Below are 23989 nucleotides of genomic sequence, written 5' to 3' on the forward strand. Positions count from 1 at the left end.
CTCCACCCACAATACACACATCTCTTCAACAAGAAAGAAAATATCATCAAGCCCTACAGCCTCCGGATAAAAAACCTTCTCACAGAAGCCCAAATGGACATTACAAAAATACATAAATATAACAAATCAAAAACTCCACCCTGGATGATCAAACAACCACACATAATATTAAAATTAAATAAATATCCCAAAACGAAAACCCACCCATCAACCTTCCATGAAGAACTACTTATCATCCAGAATACATACAAAGAATATACACAAATTTACACTGACGGATCAAAAGATGGAGATAAAGTAGGATGCGCAGCCATCCACAAAAAAATAAAACTAAAGAAAAGGCTCCCAAACGAATCTTCTATTTTCAGCGCAGAAGCAACAGCCATAGATTCGGCACTGAATATAATAACCAATGATGACCATCAAAAATATATCATATTTACTGACTCACTTTCAATACTCATATCTCTAAAAGAAAAAAAAATGACAAACCCACTTATTACAAAATTGCTAAACAAAATAGATGCCATAACCATGAAAAAAAACATTATCTTTTGCTGGATACCAAGCCATATCGGCATATACATGAATGAACAAGCAGATAAGGCAGCAAAGGAAACTCTGCAACAAAACCACATAAGTGGAAAAATCCCCTATACAGACCTAAAGACTAAAATAAACACATTTTTGAAGAGAAAATGGCAAGAAAACTGGAGCTCATGCACCAAAAACAAACTATTCCAAATAACACCAAATATTGGAACGAGAAACACCAAAAAGTTAACAAGAAAGGAAGAGGTAGTAATGACCAGACTGCGAATAGGTCACACTCACATCACCCACTCACATCTACTAAAAGGGGAGGAGACACCAAACTGTATAACATGTCAAGAACCCTACACAATACACCATATACTGACAAACTGCATTGACCTTGAACAAATCCGAACAAAGTATTACCAAGAAAAAAATCTGAAAACAATATTAAACAAGATTGATCCCCAAAAAATTATCAATTTTCTGAAAGAAACTAAAATATACTCAAAAATATAAGGAAAGACCCCCCCCCAAAAAAAAAAGAAAAACCTTAAGAAGAACAAACCAATATTTAACACAACATAACGAACCTTTCGGCATTAAATGACCCCAAAGTGGTTGATATGCCGTAAAACAGAACAAACAAACATTCTCATACCCCCTCCATCTCAATTATATAGTAAAAAGTTATATTTTAATCATTCTTTAACCCCCTCCATCTCAATTATATAGTAAAAAGTTATATTTTAATCATTCTCATACCCCCTCCATCTCAATTATATAGTAAAAAGTTATATTTTAATCATTCTCATACCCCCTCCATCTCAATTATATAGTAAAAAGTTATATTTTAATCATTCTTTAAGCCCCTCCAGCTCAATTATATAGTAAAAAGTTATATTTTAATCATTCTCATACCCCCTCCATCTCAATTATATAGTAAAAAGTTATATTTTTATCATTCTCATACCCCCTCCATCTCAATTATATAGTAAAAAGTTATATTTTAATCATTCTCATACCCCCTCCATCTCAATTATATAGTAAAAAGTTATATTTTAATCATTCTTTAACCCCCTCCATCTCAATTATATAGTAAAAAGTTATATTTTAATCATTCTCATACCCCCTCCATCTCAATTATATAGTAAAAGTTATATTTTAATCATTCTTTAACCCCCTCCATCTCAATTATATAGTAAAAAGTTATATTTTAATCATTCTCATACCCCCTCCATCTCAATTATATAGTAAAAAGTTATATTTTTATCATTCTCATACCCCCTCCATCTCAATTATATAGTAAAAAGTTATATTTTAATCATTCTCATACCCCCTCCATCTCAATTATATAGTAAAAGTTATATTTTAATCATTCTTTAAGCCCCTCCAGCTCAATTATATAGTAAAAAGTTATATTTTAATCATTCTCATACCCCCTCCATCTCAATTATATAGTAAAAAGTTATATTTTAATCATTCTTTAACCCCCTCCATCTCAATTATATAGTAAAAAGTTATATTTTAATCATTCTCATACCCCCTCCATCTCAATTATATAGTAAAAAGTTATATTTTAATCATTCTTTAACCCCCTCCATCTCAATTATATAGTAAAAAGTTATATTTTAATCATTCTTTAACCCCCTCCATCTCAATTATATAGTAAAAAGTTATATTTTAATCATTCTTTAACCCCCTCCATCTCAATTATATAGTAAAAAGTTATATTTTAATCATTCTCATACCCCCTCCATCTCAATTATATAGTAAAAAGTTATATTTTAATCATTCTTTAACCCCCTCCATCTCAATTATATAGTAAAAAGTTATATTTTAATCATTCTTTAACCCCCTCCATCTCAATTATATAGTAAAAAGTTATATTTTAATCATTCTCATACCCCTCCATCTCAATTATATAGTAAAAAGTTATATTTTAATCATTCTCATACCCCCTCCATCTCAATTATATAGTAAAAAGTTATATTTTAATCATTCTTTAACCCCCTCCATCTCAATTATATAGTAAAAAGTTATATTTTAATCATTCTTTAACCCCCTCCATCTCAATTATATAGTAAAAAGTTATATTTTAATCATTCTCATACCCCCTCCATCTCAATTATATAGTAAAAAGTTATATTTTAATCATTCTTTAACCCCCTCCATCTCAATTATATAGTAAAAAGTTATATTTTAATCATTCTTTAACCCCCTCCATCTCAATTATATAGTAAAAAGTTATATTTTAATCATTCTTTAACCCCCTCCATCTCAATTATATAGTAAAAAGTTATATTTTAATCATTCTTTAACCCCCTCCATCTCAATTATATAGTAAAAAGTTATATTTTAATCATTCTCATACCCCCTCCATCTCAATTATATAGTAAAAAGTTATATTTTAATCATTCTCATACCCCCTCCATCTCAATTATATAGTAAAAAGTTATATTTTAATCATTCTCATACCCCCTCCATCTCAATTATATAGTAAAAAGTTATATTTTAATCATTCTCATACCCCCTCCATCTCAATTATATAGTAAAAAGTTATATTTTAATCATTCTTTAACCCCCTCCATCTCAATTATATAGTAAAAAGTTATATTTTAATCATTCTCATACCCCTTCCATCTCAATTATATAGTAAAAAGTTATATTTTAATCATTCTCATACCCCCTCCATCTCAATTATATAGTAAAAAGTTATATTTTAATCATTCTTTAACCCCCTCCATCTCAATTATATAGTAAAAAGTTATATTTTAATCATTCTCATACCCCCTCCATCTCAATTATATAGTAAAAAGTTATATTTTAATCATTCTCATACCCCCTCCATCTCAATTATATAGTAAAAAGTTATATTTTAATCATTCTTTAACCCCCTCCATCTCAATTATATAGTAAAAAGTTATATTTTAATCATTCTCATACCCCCTCCATCTCAATTATATAGTAAAAAGTTATATTTTAATCATTCTTTAACCCCCTCCATCTCAATTATATAGTAAAAAGTTATATTTTAATCATTCTTTAACCCCCTCCATCTCAATTATATAGTAAAAAGTTATATTTTAATCATTCTCATACCCCTCCATCTCAATTATATAGTAAAAAGTTATATTTTAATCATTCTTTAACCCCCTCCATCTCAATTATATAGTAAAAAGTTATATTTTAATCATTCTTTAACCCCCTCCATCTCAATTATATAGTAAAAAGTTATATTTTAATCATTCTTTAACCCCCTCCATCTCAATTATATAGTAAAAAGTTATATTTTAATCATTCTCATACCCCCTCCATCTCAATTATATAGTAAAAAGTTATATTTTAATCATTCTCATACCCCCTCCATCTCAATTATATAGTAAAAAGTTATATTTTAATCATTCTTTAACCCCCTCCATCTCAATTATATAGTAAAAAGTTATATTTTAATCATTCTCATACCCCTCCATCTCAATTATATAGTAAAAAGTTATATTTTAATCATTCTCATACCCCCTCCATCTCAATTATATAGTAAAAAGTTATATTTTAATCATTCTTTAACCCCCTCCATCTCAATTATATAGTAAAAAGTTATATTTTAATCATTCTTTAACCCCCTCCATCTCAATTATATAGTAAAAAGTTATATTTTAATCATTCTCATACCCCCTCCATCTCAATTATATAGTAAAAAGTTATATTTTAATCATTCTCATACCCCCTCCATCTCAATTATATAGTAAAAAGTTATATTTTAATCATTCTTTAACCCCCTCCATCTCAATTATATAGTAAAAAGTTATATTTTAATCATTCTCATACCCCTCCATCTCAATTATATAGTAAAAAGTTATATTTTAATCATTCTCATACCCCCTCCATCTCAATTATATAGTAAAAAGTTATATTTTAATCATTCTTTAACCCCCTCCATCTCAATTATATAGTAAAAAGTTATATTTTAATCATTCTTTAACCCCCTCCATCTCAATTATATAGTAAAAAGTTATATTTTAATCATTCTTTAACCCCCTCCATCTCAATTATATAGTAAAAAGTTATATTTTAATCATTCTCATACCCCCTCCATCTCAATTGTATAGTAAAAAGTTATATTTTAATCATTCTTTAACCCCCTCCATCTCAATTATATAGTAAAAAGTTATATTTTAATCATTCTTTAACCCCCTCCATCTCAATTATATAGTAAAAAGTTATATTTTAATCATTCTCATACCCCCTCCATCTCAATTATATAGTAAAAAGTTATATTTTAATCATTCTCATACCCCCTCCATCTCAATTATATAGTAAAAAGTTATATTTTAATCATTCTCATACCCCCTCCATCTCAATTATATAGTAAAAGTTATATTTTAATCATTCTTTAACCCCCTCCATCTCAATTATATAGTAAAAAGTTATATTTTAATCATTCTCATACCCCCTCCATCTCAATTATATAGTAAAAAGTTATATTTTAATCATTCTCATACCCCCTCCATCTCAATTATATAGTAAAAAGTTATATTTTAATCATTCTTTAACCCCCTCCATCTCAATTATATAGTAAAAAGTTATATTTTAATCATTCTCATACCCCTCCATCTCAATTATATAGTAAAAAGTTATATTTTAATCATTCTCATACCCCCTCCATCTCAATTATATAGTAAAAAGTTATATTTTAATCATTCTTTAACCCTCTCCATCTCAATTATATAGTAAAAAGTTATATTTTAATCATTCTTTAACCCCCTCCATCTCAATTATATAGTAAAAAGTTATATTTTAATCATTCTTTAACCCCCTCCATCTCAATTATATAGTAAAAAGTTATATTTTAATCATTCTCATACCCCCTCCATCTCAATTATATAGTAAAAAGTTATATTTTAATCATTCTTTAACCCCCTCCATCTCAATTATATAGTAAAAAGTTATATTTTAATCATTCTTTAACCCCCTCCATCTCAATTATATAGTAAAAAGTTATATTTTAATCATTCTTTAACCCCCTCCATCTCAATTATATAGTAAAAAGTTATATTTTAATCATTCTTTAACCCCCTCCATCTCAATTATATAGTAAAAAGTTATATTTTAATCATTCTCATACCCCCTCCATCTCAATTATATAGTAAAAAGTTATATTTTAATCATTCTTTAACCCCCTCCATCTCAATTATATAGTAAAAAGTTATATTTTAATCATTCTCATACCCCCTCCATCTCAATTATATAGTAAAAAGTTATATTTTAATCATTCTTTAACCCCCTCCATCTCAATTATATAGTAAAAAGTTATATTTTAATCATTCTCATACCCCCTCCATCTCAATTATATAGTAAAAAGTTATATTTTAATCATTCTCATACCCCCTCCATCTCAATTATATAGTAAAAAGTTATATTTTAATCATTCTCATACCCCCTCCATCTCAATTATATAGTAAAAGTTATATTTTAATCATTCTTTAACCCCCTCCATCTCAATTATATAGTAAAAAGTTATATTTTTATCATTCTCATACCCCCTCCATCTCAATTATATAGTAAAAAGTTATATTTTAATCATTCTCATACCCCCTCCATCTCAATTATATAGTAAAAAGTTATATTTTAATCATTCTTTAACCCCCTCCATCTCAATTATATAGTAAAAAGTTATATTTTAATCATTCTTTAACCCCCTCCATCTCAATTATATAGTAAAAAGTTATATTTTAATCATTCTCATACCCCCTCCATCTCAATTATATAGTAAAAAGTTATATTTTAATCATTCTCATACCCCCTCCATCTCAATTATATAGTAAAAAGTTATATTTTAATCATTCTTTAACCCCCTCCATCTCAATTATATAGTAAAAAGTTATATTTTAATCATTCTCATACCCCCTCCATCTCAATTATATAGTAAAAAGTTATATTTTAATCATTCTTTAACCCCCTCCATCTCAATTATATAGTAAAAAGTTATATTTTAATCATTCTCATACCCCCTCCATCTCAATTATATAGTAAAAAGTTATATTTTAATCATTCTTTAACCCCCTCCATCTCAATTATATAGTAAAAAGTTATATTTTAATCATTCTCATACCCCCTCCATCTCAATTATATAGTAAAAAGTTATATTTTAATCATTCTTTAACCCCCTCCATCTCAATTATATAGTAAAAAGTTATATTTTAATCATTCTTTAACCCCCTCCATCTCAATTATATAGTAAAAAGTTATATTTTAATCATTCTCATACCCCCTCCATCTCAATTATATAGTAAAAAGTTATATTTTAATCATTCTCATACCCCCTCCATCTCAATTATATAGTAAAAAGTTATATTTTTATCATTCTCATACCCCCTCCATCTCAATTATATAGTAAAAAGTTATATTTTAATCATTCTCATACCCCCTCCATCTCAATTATATAGTAAAAGTTATATTTTAATCATTCTTTAACCCCCTCCATCTCAATTATATAGTAAAAAGTTATATTTTAATCATTCTCATACCCCCTCCATCTCAATTATATAGTAAAAAGTTATATTTTAATCATTCTCATACCCCCTCCATCTCAATTATATAGTAAAAAGTTATATTTTAATCATTCTTTAACCCCCTCCATCTCAATTATATAGTAAAAAGTTATATTTTAATCATTCTCATACCCCTCCATCTCAATTATATAGTAAAAAGTTATATTTTAATCATTCTCATACCCCCTCCATCTCAATTATATAGTAAAAAGTTATATTTTAATCATTCTCATACCCCCTCCATCTCAATTATATAGTAAAAAGTTATATTTTAATCATTCTCATACCCCCTCCATCTCAATTATATAGTAAAAAGTTATATTTTAATCATTCTCATACCCCCTCCATCTCAATTATATAGTAAAAAGTTATATTTTAATCATTCTTTAACCCCCTCCATCTCAATTATATAGTAAAAAGTTATATTTTAATCATTCTCATACCCCCTCCATCTCAATTATATAGTAAAAAGTTATATTTTAATCATTCTCATACCCCCTCCATCTCAATTATATAGTAAAAAGTTATATTTTAATCATTCTCATACCCCCTCCATCTCAATTATATAGTAAAAAGTTATATTTTAATCATTCTTTAACCCCCTCCATCTCAATTATATAGTAAAAAGTTATATTTTAATCATTCTCATACCCCCTCCATCTCAATTATATAGTAAAAAGTTATATTTTAATCATTCTTTAACCCCCTCCATCTCAATTATATAGTAAAAAGTTATATTTTAATCATTCTCATACCCCCTCCATCTCAATTATATAGTAAAAAGTTATATTTTAATCATTCTTTAACCCCCTCCATCTCAATTATATAGTAAAAAGTTATATTTTAATCATTCTCATACCCCCTCCATCTCAATTATATAGTAAAAAGTTATATTTTAATCATTCTCATACCCCCTCCATCTCAATTATATAGTAAAAAGTTATATTTTAATCATTCTCATACCCCCTCCATCTCAATTATATAGTAAAAAGTTATATTTTAATCATTCTCATACCCCCTCCATCTCAATTATATAGTAAAAAGTTATATTTTAATCATTCTCATACCCCCTCCATCTCAATTATATAGTAAAAAGTTATATTTTAATCATTCTTTAACCCCCTCCATCTCAATTATATAGTAAAAAGTTATATTTTAATCATTCTCATACCCCTCCATCTCAATTATATAGTAAAAAGTTATATTTTAATCATTCTCATACCCCCTCCATCTCAATTATATAGTAAAAAGTTATATTTTAATCATTCTCATACCCCCTCCATCTCAATTATATAGTAAAAAGTTATATTTTAATCATTCTCATACCCCCTCCATCTCAATTATATAGTAAAAAGTTATATTTTAATCATTCTCATACCCCCTCCATCTCAATTATATAGTAAAAAGTTATATTTTAATCATTCTTTAACCCCCTCCATCTCAATTATATAGTAAAAAGTTATATTTTAATCATTCTCATACCCCCTCCATCTCAATTATATAGTAAAAAGTTATATTTTAATCATTCTCATACCCCCTCCATCTCAATTATATAGTAAAAAGTTATATTTTAATCATTCTCATACCCCCTCCATCTCAATTATATAGTAAAAAGTTATATTTTAATCATTCTTTAACCCCCTCCATCTCAATTATATAGTAAAAAGTTATATTTTAATCATTCTCATACCCCCTCCATCTCAATTATATAGTAAAAAGTTATATTTTAATCATTCTTTAACCCCCTCCATCTCAATTATATAGTAAAAAGTTATATTTTAATCATTCTCATACCCCCTCCATCTCAATTATATAGTAAAAAGTTATATTTTAATCATTCTTTAACCCCCTCCATCTCAATTATATAGTAAAAAGTTATATTTTAATCATTCTCATACCCCCTCCATCTCAATTATATAGTAAAAAGTTATATTTTAATCATTCTCATACCCCCTCCATCTCAATTATATAGTAAAAAGTTATATTTTAATCATTCTCATACCCCCTCCATCTCAATTATATAGTAAAAAGTTATATTTTAATCATTCTTTAACCCCCTCCATCTCAATTATATAGTAAAAAGTTATATTTTAATCATTCTCATACCCCCTCCATCTCAATTATATAGTAAAAAGTTATATTTTAATCATTCTTTAACCCCCTCCATCTCAATTATATAGTAAAAAGTTATATTTTAATCATTCTCATACCCCCTCCATCTCAATTATATAGTAAAAAGTTATATTTTAATCATTCTCATACCCTCTCCATCTCAATTATATAGTAAAAAGTTATATTTTAATCATTCTCATACCCCCTCCATCTCAATTATATAGTAAAAAGTTATATTTTAATCATTCTTTAACCCCCTCCATCTCAATTATATAGTAAAAAGTTATATTTTAATCATTCTCATACCCCCTCCATCTCAATTATATAGTAAAAAGTTATATTTTAATCATTCTTTAACCCCCTCCATCTCAATTATATAGTAAAAAGTTATATTTTAATCATTCTCATACCCCCTCCATCTCAATTATATAGTAAAAAGTTATATTTTAATCATTCTTTAACCCCCTCCATCTCAATTATATAGTAAAAAGTTATATTTTAATCATTCTTTAACCCCCTCCATCTCAATTATATAGTAAAAAGTTATATTTTAATCATTCTCATACCCCCTCCATCTCAATTATATAGTAAAAAGTTATATTTTAATCATTCTTTAACCCCCTCCATCTCAATTATATAGTAAAAAGTTATATTTTAATCATTCTCATACCCCCTCCATCTCAATTATATAGTAAAAAGTTATATTTTAATCATTCTTTAACCCCCTCCATCTCAATTATATAGTAAAAAGTTATATTTTAATCATTCTCATACCCCCTCCATCTCAATTATATAGTAAAAAGTTATATTTTAATCATTCTTTAACCCCCTCCATCTCAATTATATAGTAAAAAGTTATATTTTAATCATTCTCATACCCCCTCCATCTCAATTATATAGTAAAAAGTTATATTTTAATCATTCTTTAACCCCCTCCATCTCAATTATATAGTAAAAAGTTATATTTTAATCATTCTCATACCCCCTCCATCTCAATTATATAGTAAAAAGTTATATTTTAATCATTCTTTAACCCCCTCCATCTCAATTATATAGTAAAAAGTTATATTTTAATCATTCTCATACCCCCTCCATCTCAATTATATAGTAAAAAGTTATATTTTAATCATTCTCATACCCCCTCCATCTCAATTATATAGTAAAAAGTTATATTTTAATCATTCTCATACCCCCTCCATCTCAATTATATAGTAAAAAGTTATATTTTAATCATTCTTTAACCCCCTCCATCTCAATTATATAGTAAAAAGTTATATTTTAATCATTCTCATACCCCCTCCATCTCAATTATATAGTAAAAAGTTATATTTTAATCATTCTTTAACCCCCTCCATCTCAATTATATAGTAAAAAGTTATATTTTAATCATTCTCATACCCCCTCCATCTCAATTATATAGTAAAAAGTTATATTTTAATCATTCTCATACCCCCTCCATCTCAATTATATAGTAAAAAGTTATATTTAAATCATTCTCATACCCCCTCCATCTCAATTATATAGTAAAATGTTATATTTTAATCATTCTCATACCCCCTCCATCTCAATTATATAGTAAAAAGTTATATTTTAATCATTCTTTAACCCCCTCCATCTCAATTATATAGTAAAAAGTTATATTTTAATCATTCTCATACCCCCTCCATCTCAATTATATAGTAAAAAGTTATATTTTAATCATTCTTTAACCCCCTCCATCTCAATTATATAGTAAAAAGTTATATTTTAATCATTCTCATACCCCCTCCGTCTCAATTATATAGTAAAAAGTTATATTTTAATCATTCTTTAACCCCCTCCATCTCAATTATATAGTAAAAAGTTATATTTTAATCATTCTCATACCCCCTCCATCTCAATTATATAGTAAAAAGTTATATTTTAATCATTCTTTAACCCCCTCCATCTCAATTATATAGTAAAAAGTTATATTTTAATCATTCTCATACCCCCTCCATCTCAATTATATAGTAAAAAGTTATATTTTAATCATTCTTTAACCCCCTCCATCTCAATTATATAGTAAAAAGTTATATTTTAATCATTCTCATACCCCCTCCATCTCAATTATATAGTAAAAACTTATATTTTAATCATTCTTTAACCCCCTCCATCTCAATTATATAGTAAAAAGTTATATTTTAATCATTCTCATACCCCTCCATCTCAATTATATAGTAAAAAGTTATATTTTAATCATTCTCATACCCCCTCCATCTCAATTATATAGTAAAAAGTTATATTTTAATCATTCTCATACCCCCTCCATCTCAATTATATAGTAAAAAGTTATATTTTAATCATTCTCATACCCCCTCCATCTCAATTATATAGTAAAAAGTTATATTTTAATCATTCTCATACCCCCTCCATCTCAATTATATAGTAAAAAGTTATATTTTAATCATTCTCATACCCCCTCCATCTCAATTATATAGTAAAAAGTTATATTTTAATCATTCTCATACCCCCTCCATCTCAATTATATAGTAAAAAGTTATATTTTAATCATTCTTTAACCCCCTCCATCTCAATTATATAGTAAAAAGTTATATTTTAATCATTCTCATACCCCCTCCATCTCAATTATATAGTAAAAAGTTATATTTTAATCATTCTTTAACCCCCTCCATCTCAATTATATAGTAAAAAGTTATATTTTAATCATTCTCATACCCCCTCCATCTCAATTATATAGTAAAAAGTTATATTTTAATCATTCTCATACCCTCTCCATCTCAATTATATAGTAAAAAGTTATATTTTAATCATTCTCATACCCCCTCCATCTCAATTATATAGTAAAAAGTTATATTTTAATCATTCTTTAACCCCCTCCATCTCAATTATATAGTAAAAAGTTATATTTTAATCATTCTCATACCCCCTCCATCTCAATTATATAGTAAAAAGTTATATTTTAATCATTCTTTAACCCCCTCCATCTCAATTATATAGTAAAAAGTTATATTTTAATCATTCTCATACCCCCTCCATCTCAATTATATAGTAAAAAGTTATATTTTAATCATTCTTTAACCCCCTCCATCTCAATTATATAGTAAAAAGTTATATTTTAATCATTCTCATACCCCCTCCATCTCAATTATATAGTAAAAAGTTATATTTTAATCATTCTCATACCCTCTCCATCTCAATTATATAGTAAAAAGTTATATTTTAATCATTCTCATACCCCCTCCATCTCAATTATATAGTAAAAAGTTATATTTTAATCATTCTTTAACCCCCTCCATCTCAATTATATAGTAAAAAGTTATATTTTAATCATTCTCATACCCCCTCCATCTCAATTATATAGTAAAAAGTTATATTTTAATCATTCTTTAACCCCCTCCATCTCAATTATATAGTAAAAAGTTATATTTTAATCATTCTCATACCCCCTCCATCTCAATTATATAGTAAAAAGTTATATTTTAATCATTCTTTAACCCCCTCCATCTCAATTATATAGTAAAAAGTTATATTTTAATCATTCTTTAACCCCCTCCATCTCAATTATATAGTAAAAAGTTATATTTTAATCATTCTCATACCCCCTCCATCTCAATTATATAGTAAAAAGTTATATTTTAATCATTCTTTAACCCCCTCCATCTCAATTATATAGTAAAAAGTTATATTTTAATCATTCTCATACCCCCTCCATCTCAATTATATAGTAAAAAGTTATATTTTAATCATTCTTTAACCCCCTCCATCTCAATTATATAGTAAAAAGTTATATTTTAATCATTCTCATACCCCCTCCATCTCAATTATATAGTAAAAAGTTATATTTTAATCATTCTTTAACCCCCTCCATCTCAATTATATAGTAAAAAGTTATATTTTAATCATTCTCATACCCCCTCCATCTCAATTATATAGTAAAAAGTTATATTTTAATCATTCTTTAACCCCCTCCATCTCAATTATATAGTAAAAAGTTATATTTTAATCATTCTCATACCCCCTCCATCTCAATTATATAGTAAAAAGTTATATTTTAATCATTCTTTAACCCCCTCCATCTCAATTATATAGTAAAAAGTTATATTTTAATCATTCTCATACCCCCTCCATCTCAATTATATAGTAAAAAGTTATATTTTAATCATTCTCATACCCCCTCCATCTCAATTATATAGTAAAAAGTTATATTTTAATCATTCTCATACCCCCTCCATCTCAATTATATAGTAAAAAGTTATATTTTAATCATTCTTTAACCCCCTCCATCTCAATTATATAGTAAAAAGTTATATTTTAATCATTCTCATACCCCCTCCATCTCAATTATATAGTAAAAAGTTATATTTTAATCATTCTTTAACCCCCTCCATCTCAATTATATAGTAAAAAGTTATATTTTAATCATTCTCATACCCCCTCCATCTCAATTATATAGTAAAAAGTTATATTTTAATCATTCTCATACCCCCTCCATCTCAATTATATAGTAAAAAGTTATATTTAAATCATTCTCATACCCCCTCCATCTCAATTATATAGTAAAATGTTATATTTTAATCATTCTCATACCCCCTCCATCTCAATTATATAGTAAAAAGTTATATTTTAATCATTCTTTAACCCCCTCCATCTCAATTATATAGTAAAAAGTTATATTTTAATCATTCTCATACCCCCTCCATCTCAATTATATAGTAAAAAGTTATATTTTAATCATTCTTTAACCCCCTCCATCTCAATTATATAGTAAAAAGTTATATTTTAATCATTCTCATACCCCCTCCGTCTCAATTATATAGTAAAAAGTTATATTTTAATCATTCTTTAACCCCCTCCATCTCAATTATATAGTAAAAAGTTATATTTTAATCATTCTCATACCCCCTCCATCTCAATTATATAGTAAAAAGTTATATTTTAATCATTCTTTAACCCCCTCCATCTCAATTATATAGTAAAAAGTTATATTTTAATCATTCTCATACCCCCTCCATCTCAATTATATAGTAAAAAGTTATATTTTAATCATTCTTTAACCCCCTCCATCTCAATTATATAGTAAAAAGTTATATTTTAATCATTCTCATACCCCCTCCATCTCAATTATATAGTAAAAACTTATATTTTAATCATTCTTTAACCCCCTCCATCTCAATTATATAGTAAAAAGTTATATTTTAATCATTCTCATACCCCCTCCATCTCAATTATATAGTAAAAAGTTATATTTTAATCATTCTTTAACCCCCTCCATCTCAATTATATAGTAAAAAGTTATATTTTAATCATTCTTTAACCCCCTCCATCTCAATTATATAGTAAAAAGTTATATTTTAATCATTCTCATACCCCCTCCATCTCAATTATATAGTAAAAAGTTATATTTTAATCATTCTTTAACCCCCTCCATCTCAATTATATAGTAAAAAGTTATATTTTAATCATTCTTTAACCCCCTCCATCTCAATTATATAGTAAAAAGTTATATTTTAATCATTCTCATACCCCCTCCGTCTCAATTATATAGTAAAAAGTTAAAAAAAAAACAAAAAAAAAAAACATTTAGTAGTCCAGCCGCATTCACTACCATTTGAGCTAACCCAACAGCTAGATAAGAAAGTTATAAAATTAGACTCTTTTTTACTTATGACTATCAAGGCCACCCGGCGTTGCTCGGGACTGTTATAAGACAATGCGGAAAATTTTGAACATGCCTGTTATTCTTAGGATAGAAGATTTTTTGATGTCTATGTATCATTTGCCATCTTGAGCAAAGGAATATTTTACCTACCCTAGGACGAGTATTACACAACATATGTATGGAATAATTGTGCCTTCATTGGACAGAAAATTTACAGCACGTATGTGGAAAAAAGTTTTCTTACCTAGGGTGGGGTAAGTGCAACGCATATTTAAAATTATTTAAATAAGTTTGTTGTGCTAAATTTCCGGTATGTCACAGGTAAGAGTGTGTTTGTTTTATATCAGAGTGCTATAGTAAAGAAGCACCGGATTTTTTATATAAATGTTATACTACTCGAATATATTACATCATTTTCGATTTTGATACTTTATGTACGCCACAATAAGAATTTCTTTGTTTTTCATATGAGTACTTCACTGTATAAGTACCTTATTTCCTGGGTAGGATACTGTTGAAGTACCATTTCTTTTTCTAATTTAAAAATGAAAGAACTTGATACTTTTAAGTAATTTTCTGTTGTGCTAAATTTTCTGTGCGCCTAGAGTAAGAATTTTTGTTTTTTCATCTATTGCTATAGTGAAGAAGCACCTTATTTCTCATTTAAAACTCATGCTATTCGATTATGTAACGTGATTTTCGGTTTTAATGAGTTTTATGCAGGTCACAGGTAGGATTCGATTTGTTTTTCATATGAGTACTATACTACACAAGTACCTTATTTCTTGGGTAGAATAATGTACAAGTACCTTATTTTAATATATAGATGAAACTACTCAATAATTTTACATAATTTTCTGTTGTGCGAACTTTCCCGTATGTCAGAGGTGAGAGCTTGTGCTATATTAAAGAAGCACCTTATTTCTTATATAAATGTCATACAACTCTAATATATTATATAATTTTCATTTTGGATTACTTTTATGTATGCCACGGGTTAGATTTCCTTTGTTTTTCATATGGGTACTATACTGTATAAGTACCTTGTTATTAGGGTAGGATACTGTACAAGTACCTTTTTTCTAATGTAAAAATGAAAAAATTTGACACGTTTATGTAATTTTCTGTTGTGTTACATTTGAAGTGTTTAGGCGATATTGTTGGTATCGATGAGTGTTCAGAAACCATGCATGACGTCCAATAAAAAAATATCTACTTGTCTATTTATGTGTACAAATGTTTTGCTAAATGTTGTAATCTTTTCCACAAATAAGCTTTAACTGTTTATGCACAACTGTCGGCATAGATGGATGTTCATAAAACATGCACAGTGTCTAATAAAAAATATATGGATACGTATATGTATACTGTAGTCATCTTCAAAATTATTTATTGGGATTTAGACTGCAGTGCACAAGCACCTTCAAAATTGTCAAATTGGACCTATACTACACAAGCACCTTAAAAATTGTCAAATCGGTCCTATACTGCACAAGCACCTTCAAAATTTTTAAATCGGACATATACTGCACAAGGAACATAAAAATTGTCAAATCGGACCTATACTGCACAAGCACCTTCAAAATTGTCAAATCTGACCTATACTACACTAGGACAGGTCGATTTGCAACTTTTTTCAGAAAATCAACATGGCACTGGTGATGATAGTTGGGATTTGATGTGATAAGAACATATACCAAAAATTAGATTCCCATCTTGAACAGAAAATTGAGCATTTAATTTTAAAAATCGTGTAGAAAAATGCAGGAAAATCCTTCATTTTCATAGCATTTTTTACAATACTGACTTTGAAATTTCACTATTTTTATAAAATATTCAATTAAAATTGATATATTTATATGAAATACATTGAAAGAAAAATAAATACATAAATTATAATGTTAATTATGAATCACAACTAGCAAAATATCTCAACTTTTACTGCATTGATTAAACAAAAATTGTAAAAAATGCTAATTAGCAACTAAGTCTTTTAAATTTCACAATTCAAAAAGATATGTGGAGATGTATTACACAATATAACAACTTGATACAAGTTACAGAACCATGTATTTTAATTTTTTATTAGAGGTAATAATATAAACTTATAATACAACTAAATTGTTCTGTATAATTTCCTTTTGAGGAAAATGAAGGTCTAATTTGCTGGCACACGATGACTTTGTAATGATGTGTCTGCTTTGCTTCCTTCTCATATACAACTTTTTGAGAAAAATCAATCAAATTTGACCAGTGTGTGGCTGCAAAATTGATAGCAGTAATCTTTTTCATTTTTGAGTTGTTCACTATTTCTGGAAAAAACAACACAAAAAAAGAAACAATTATTTGAAAACACTTAATTTTTTATATTTTTGCTATATATGAATAAAACTAACTATTGTTTGGGTAAATTAAGAAAACTAATAAAATTTAATGGATAAATATTTATTTACCTAATGGACAAAATCCTTTGAATGCCCTCTTCTCTCACATCCAATTCATCTGAGTTTATCATCAATATTATATTTTCCGGAAGTAGTGCGAAAGCACTATATTTTGAACAGTTTAAAACAGTAATTTGGATTTCAGTTAACTGTTGTTCTCTGAATCATTAAAATATACTGTTGTTGGTTAAAAAAAATATTGTTGGTTTTGATCTCAAACACTTGGATGATAAATTTGACCAAAATGTTTAATTTATTATAGTGTTTGAGGATAGACAACTCTGGTCCATAAACACATTAATCTTGTGGCTTGTTAGCCCTCTTCCTTGATTCAAGGGCCCAATTTTCTAAGTTAACTTCTCCACAAGAAATGCCAACAGCATACTCAAAAAGTAGCCTCTGGTCTTCACACTTAAATTAGGTTTCTTCTGCTGTCAGATAATGATGATTGGGAGGGACACTATTTTTTAGAATTCTACTTGAGGCAAATCTTGATAATTATTGATACAACGTTTCCGAAAGGATCAGTAAATGTTGTTAGGCGTTTTTGTTGTTCCATCCATTAATTTAAAAATTGCTGTAAATGGAAGTTCTTCTAGTAGAACCTGAAAATTGGAAAATTTGCATGTTTAATAATAGAGCCAGATTACATAATAAATACCAATATATTATTTTATTTTCCACAAAAAACGAACATAATTGCAGGTGAATCTATAGAATTAATTTTACCTCCTTGTTAGGAGGACAAGTGCAGATTATGTGCCTTGTTTGACAATTTTCTGTCTTGCACTTTACTGCAAAGTCATCACATCTCAAGACAGAACGTTTACAGCTACAAGAAGATATATCAAACAGTCTGTCTAGCTGTTCCTTCAATCTTTTCACGTTAATTGTTGCAAGAGATTTCCTGTCAATCTGTTTGGCCCTCTTATAGCAAAATATATTGACCTTCTGTCCTATATAATGTTACCTTAACAAGGGCAATTGTGGATTGACTGCTTGCCGAATACTAATTATTTCCTTGACAATTAACTTAGAAATCTCACTATTTTTTAAGTGGGATAACTGTTTTTGAGGAAATAACTAAACTGGATGACTTGTCGTGAAGTTGGGGGTGCTGTTTCATCCAAATGACAAGGTGGACCAACAAATTTTATGAACCACGGGTTAAAACTGAACGTCGTGCTTTTACTGACATTCTAATCTGAAAAGTAAAATAAATAAATGGATTATAACTGAAGGAAACTGTATTAGGCTCTCTTCCAGTTTCATATGTAAAAAAATAAGTGCTAGTTATAAGAAATAATGAAAAACTTTGTAGAGTTGAATTAGATGTATTGAAGAGAGAGGACCAAACCAAATTAGAGGCATAGTAGTGTTTAGTTTAGACATTTTTAGCAGATTTTAACTCCTTCTTCGATAACATGAATTTATCCATAAAGAGATTCATTCTTGATGTAGCTGTGCAATTTTAAACGCGTGTTTAGTGTTTAGAGTTTGAAAAACCAGTGCTTGTGCATCTGTTACTATGCTAGTTTTAATAGTATTTTCAAGTTAAATTTAATTTTTATGAAATTTTTGTTTATTAAATTTTTAGGTGAAAGTACAGAATAGTTACAATACAACCCCCTTCCCATATTAAGAATGGCTTTCTAAATAACAATGTTATTTTAGCACAATAACATAGATGCACAAATAACGAAAAACCTTTAAAGGAGTTTCCTTATTAACTCGTATTAATCTTTGTGGGCTATCTGATTTTAAAACTATAATTTTAGAAGAAAAACACTGCTTAAAAACAATTAATCCCTAAAAATAAAAGAAATTAAAATTTAACACTAATTTTCTGCAAAGTATTTTTTATTAAGTAGAAAAACTTGAAAATTTACGTGGTTATGTTTCATAAAGAATGTATAGAATAAAATTGTATGGACTATATATTTTTTTTTCTTTTTTTTAATATAAAAATGGAGTATTACCATATTTTAATAAAAATTTAAAATAGAATTTGATGTAAAATATTAGGTCGGTGCAAAAATGTTTTTGATGTTCATTTGAACATCTATAGACATATACTAACATACACATTTCATATAATTCATAATGATCAGTTAATTAGTTTTGGAGTTGATCCAAAACACAAAAAGATATAATCATATACACATTATTAAAATTAATAATGATCGGTTAATTAGTTTTGGAGTGAATCCAATACATACATATATATATAACCATATACACATCCTTAAAATTCATAATGATCGGTTAATTAGTTTAGGAGTGAATCTAATATGTAGAAATATATAAACATACACACATAATTAAAATTCATAATGATCGGTTAATTAGTTTTGAAGTGAATCCAATGATAGAAATGCATAACATATAGACATCCTTAAAATTAATAATGATCTGTTCATTAGTTTAGGAATGAATACAATTCATACAAATATACAGATGTATATACATAAATAAAATTAATAATGATCGGTTAATTAGTTTAGGAGTGAATCCAATGCACAGAAATATATAATCGTATGCACATCATTAAAATTTATAATGATCGGTTAATTAATTTAGGAGCAAATTTAAAATTCATAATGATCGGTTAAATAGTTTAGGAATGAATTCAATACAAAATTCCATTACTGGATGTATTTACGTGATTATTGGAACGTAACAAATAAGCCAATATATAATATATCCTATATGGGCTTGAACCCGGAACACTGGTGTTAGTAATCAATGACTCTACGCACTGCACTAAACAGACAATTGCTTTCATACGCTTGGAAATTTATCAAATAAATAAATCTGTTACAGATCGTGTGCATGCGCAAACGACGCCATTGTCGCTATTATGCTCATCAAGTTGTCATTTCTTTCCAGTTTGAATCCCCTTTTTGAAGCCCTTAGCAATTGTTTTAGCCGATTATATACCTCTAATAAAATTCTGCACCCTATATGCAATCTTTTGAGCTATTGCACATCGTCTAACGATCATCCGTCTAGGAGGAGATACAATTTGAAAAACAGAGACAGACAGACACACACACACACACACACACACATAGTGAGTTTTATGATTAGTTCATGCATGTGCAAACTAAGAGAAATACGTTATCAAGTTGAAATGAACATTTTGCATTTCAACTTGCTGACTTCTGTACATGTTATTCATTAATCCAAACAAAGATTTTACTCATTGGTGTATGAGTACTATTCATGTTTAATTTCAGTGTTATGTGACCAGTAGTTTAAGAGTTTATTGGTTAAATATTTACACACAGACACAGCTCATACATACATACATCTACTGTTTTATTTATATAAATTTATTTAAAACTTAATTATCTGTTGCTGGCACTAATGATAAAACAGGCTTGAAATTACCAGTAAATATGAAAATCTCACAATGAGTTTAAAATCTTGGATACAATATACAAAGGGAAAAACATTGAAAAGTTTGAAAGTAAAAAGAAAATGGTATATAGATTTAAAAGTAGATGCGGACTCTCCACTACTCCTCAACTCTTAAAAAATAAAAATAAAATGTAATTTGACTTTTTTAGGCAATTTTAGAATTTAGAATAGAATTGGTAATTACATCAGAACCAGGAAAAATATTAGAATCGTCCTATCACTAATTGACATATTCCACAGAGCTATAATGTCATGCTCCAGCTTTAGGTAAATGTTTTTACTTGACATGATTAAATGAGGATTATTAATTTTTCTTTACTTTTAGGTTTTGGTCATATGACTCGTGAAATGATGTCTCTCTCAGACGGTAAAGTGGTGCTGGTCCTTGAAGGAGGTTATGACCTCCCATGTATCTGTGATGCTTCCGAAAAATGTGTGTCAGCTCTTCTTGGAGATGAGGTAGGCATGCAAATACCATATAAATTAAACATTTTTTAGGTTTACTTGCCACAGAGTGTGATCCACTCACAGTTCCCTCAGCAGATCATGATTCACTTCTTCAGATGATCGTCCTGTCTTTTGAACTATGAAGTGAGAGATTGCATGGCAGGACATCAAGATCATCATCGTGACAAAGCATGTCGATGAAGCTGCAAAATCAGTTTTTCAAAATTATCTCTGGTCAGGATTCTTTGGAAGTAATTTCTTTAATTGAGATAAAATTTTCATATGCTGGATGTCCTTACAGACTCCAACCAGGTGTAGTGATCGGGACAAGTGCTTTCATAAAGATATCATTTCTATATGATTGCTCATCAAGGCTAAGAGTATTTTACTTGCCATTTACTGATGTTTTAAAAAAGTTGGGGATGCTGATAAACCTATGTAAATTACAGATGTTATTGAAAACGTGTTTTTTTTTGTTTTTGTTTTTGTTTCAAAGTTTGTTGATGCAAATCAAACAGCAAAGTTGTCATTAAAATCAGGAAGAAATGTGTTGTCCAGGTCAGAGAATGAAAGATTTATGAACAAATTTATTAAAAAAAAAAAAAAAACAAGTAATTACATTGTGATTATCTTTAATTTTTTTTTTTTTTCATTAAATTTTGCATATTTTAGTTCTATTTTGGTTTCTCCTTCGCAAAAACACTCTCTCAGGCAATGTAAGATGGATACAGCTGGTATTTAATATTAAAATTGTATTTTAACATGAGTTTTTGTTGTTTTTTTTGTTTTTTTCAAAAGCTTCAACCTATCCCAAAGAGTGAGCTTTGTAGACCGTGCTCCAAACCGGCTTTGGAGACACTGGACAGCACAATAAAAATCCAAGGTAAATCATCAACTCCATCTTATTTTTGTATTATCCACCTGTAAATCTTTCAAGTTTGTAGTTAATGTGCATAAGAGAGCATTATTTTTAATGAGATGACTGATGTTACTTTTTTTTTTTAATTTATCATCTATTATATAAAACATAGTTGTGTGTGTGTTTAACAAAATACAAAACTACAAAACAAACATCCACAAAGTTGGTATATTTTTGATCGGTGGATAAAGAAAAGATAATTATTTATTCTTTGAGGCTCGACTGGACCAGTTTTTCAGTGATTTCCAATATTATCTTTGTCTACTATATTGAGTAGAGGTGAATGACTTGCATGTGTATTATAGTCAATAGAGAGAAATGGGCTGAGAGGAGGAGAAAAAGAAGCGAGAGAGGTGTGGAAAACCATTAAAGGAGGAAAGATAGAGAGATGGATTGAGAAAGGTGGTGAGATCTCAAGCGGGAAATGGTGACTATTTTAGTGTACCAGTAAATATCTTTAGAAAGTATAGGAAACCTTAACATTCACCCCCCCCGGGGGGGGTTATCTAATTTTTTCATTTTTGTCCCCTTGCCTAAAATGTTGACAAATAGGCATGAAAGAATTATAAAGACAATTTTAACAGTAACAACCTAGATAGAAAAAGGTTACTGCTTATATATCTAAAACTTTAATTCCAATTTCACTCTTCTCAAAATCAAAATTACCATCCTTAATGTTGAAAACTTTTCTTACTAACAGTGAAATTAGAACATTGAATTCACATTCAAAATAGAACAGCAATAACTTTTTAATATACTCATTATGTGTAGGCAATGGCTAATTCGCACATTGCTTTGCAAAAGGACACCTCATTCATTGTTTTCAAATTCATTAATGATCATCATTTTATTATGACAGTTTCTTTTATGTGAATAGACATTTAGTATTTTGAATAAAGAATCTTTCCAGTTTTTTTAAGGTAAATTTGTTTAAAAATAAATGACATTTGTGACTATTTTAAAAATAAATGAAAGTTTTTATTGTTTCTCCTTCAAAAAAAAAAAAAAATCAAAGCAAAAATATCTCCTCTGTAATGCCAGGTATATGAATATAATTATTATTTGAAAGGAGTTGAGGTCCATTTCTATATTAGAAATTAAAAAATCAATGCACACACATCACAGCTAAACAAACAAGTTAGTACCTCCTTCCCCTAACACTTTAATTTCCTTGTGAAATTACATTCAACCAGAATGCATTTTGGTACACAAGTCAACTATTTTTTTTTTTTGTTTTTTTGTTTAATTTGTAAATTAAAAACTATTCCCTTCCCAAAATAAATAAATACACAAGTAATTCTGTTTTAGAACTTTTTATATACTATCTAGATTATAATATCTACGATGATTTGTGAAGGGGCGTCCGTCTCTAGATTTATTTCGATTGACTTTTATAAAATTGATGCTATTTAATCCTCTCACATGTTGTTTGTTGAAACTGAATAGAATCAAATCTGCTTGCTGGCCCTCATGGCCACACGTCTTGAAGGCAATCAGCTTTGATCAATGTGAGGAATACCCTTCATATCAGACAATTGCTATTTATTTGAGAGCTCCGCCTTTTTCAGGGGAGCTTGGTTACCCAACATCATGGGGGAAACAAATAAATGAAACGTTCATTTCTGCACCTGCTAGAAAGTCAACTTGATTGACATTGCGAAATTTGAACGCTTTTCACTTCCTATAGCCTCAAAGCGTAGCAGTAAGATGTCATGTTTTCTTTCACTTTCTTTTCCGCCTTCGGGTTCATCACAGGTTCGAGCCTCCCTCCTTACTATTTTTTTTTTTTTTTTTTTTTTACACCTCCAAACACCCGGGCAATGCCGGGTACCCCCGCTAGTCATTCAATAAGACACAGGTCTAACTAATGACAACAACTTAAGATTAGACTTTATTTATCAACATTATTTCCTTCTAA

At 28.2% G+C, this 23989-nt stretch overlaps 1 protein-coding gene across 9 annotated transcripts in view; it reads left to right on the plus strand.

The window, feature by feature from the left end:
- Positions 1-23989, plus strand: part of LOC145263152 (histone deacetylase 5-like) — a 506934-nt gene that overhangs the window by 479417 nt on the left and 3528 nt on the right. For all 9 annotated transcript variants that reach the window (XM_080120140.1, XM_080120145.1, XM_080120142.1 and 6 more), the window contains 2 exons: positions 21031-21164; positions 21951-22035. In XM_080120140.1, coding sequence (XP_079976266.1) covers positions 21031-21164; positions 21951-22035 — 219 coding nt within the window. The remainder of the gene's footprint in view (positions 1-21030; positions 21165-21950; positions 22036-23989) is intronic.

Source organism: Euprymna scolopes, chromosome 38 (genome assembly GCF_053919585.1).
Source record: "Euprymna scolopes isolate OS-2025 chromosome 38, ASM5391958v1, whole genome shotgun sequence".
In the NCBI taxonomy this organism is placed as follows: domain Eukaryota; kingdom Metazoa; phylum Mollusca; class Cephalopoda; order Sepiida; family Sepiolidae; genus Euprymna; species Euprymna scolopes.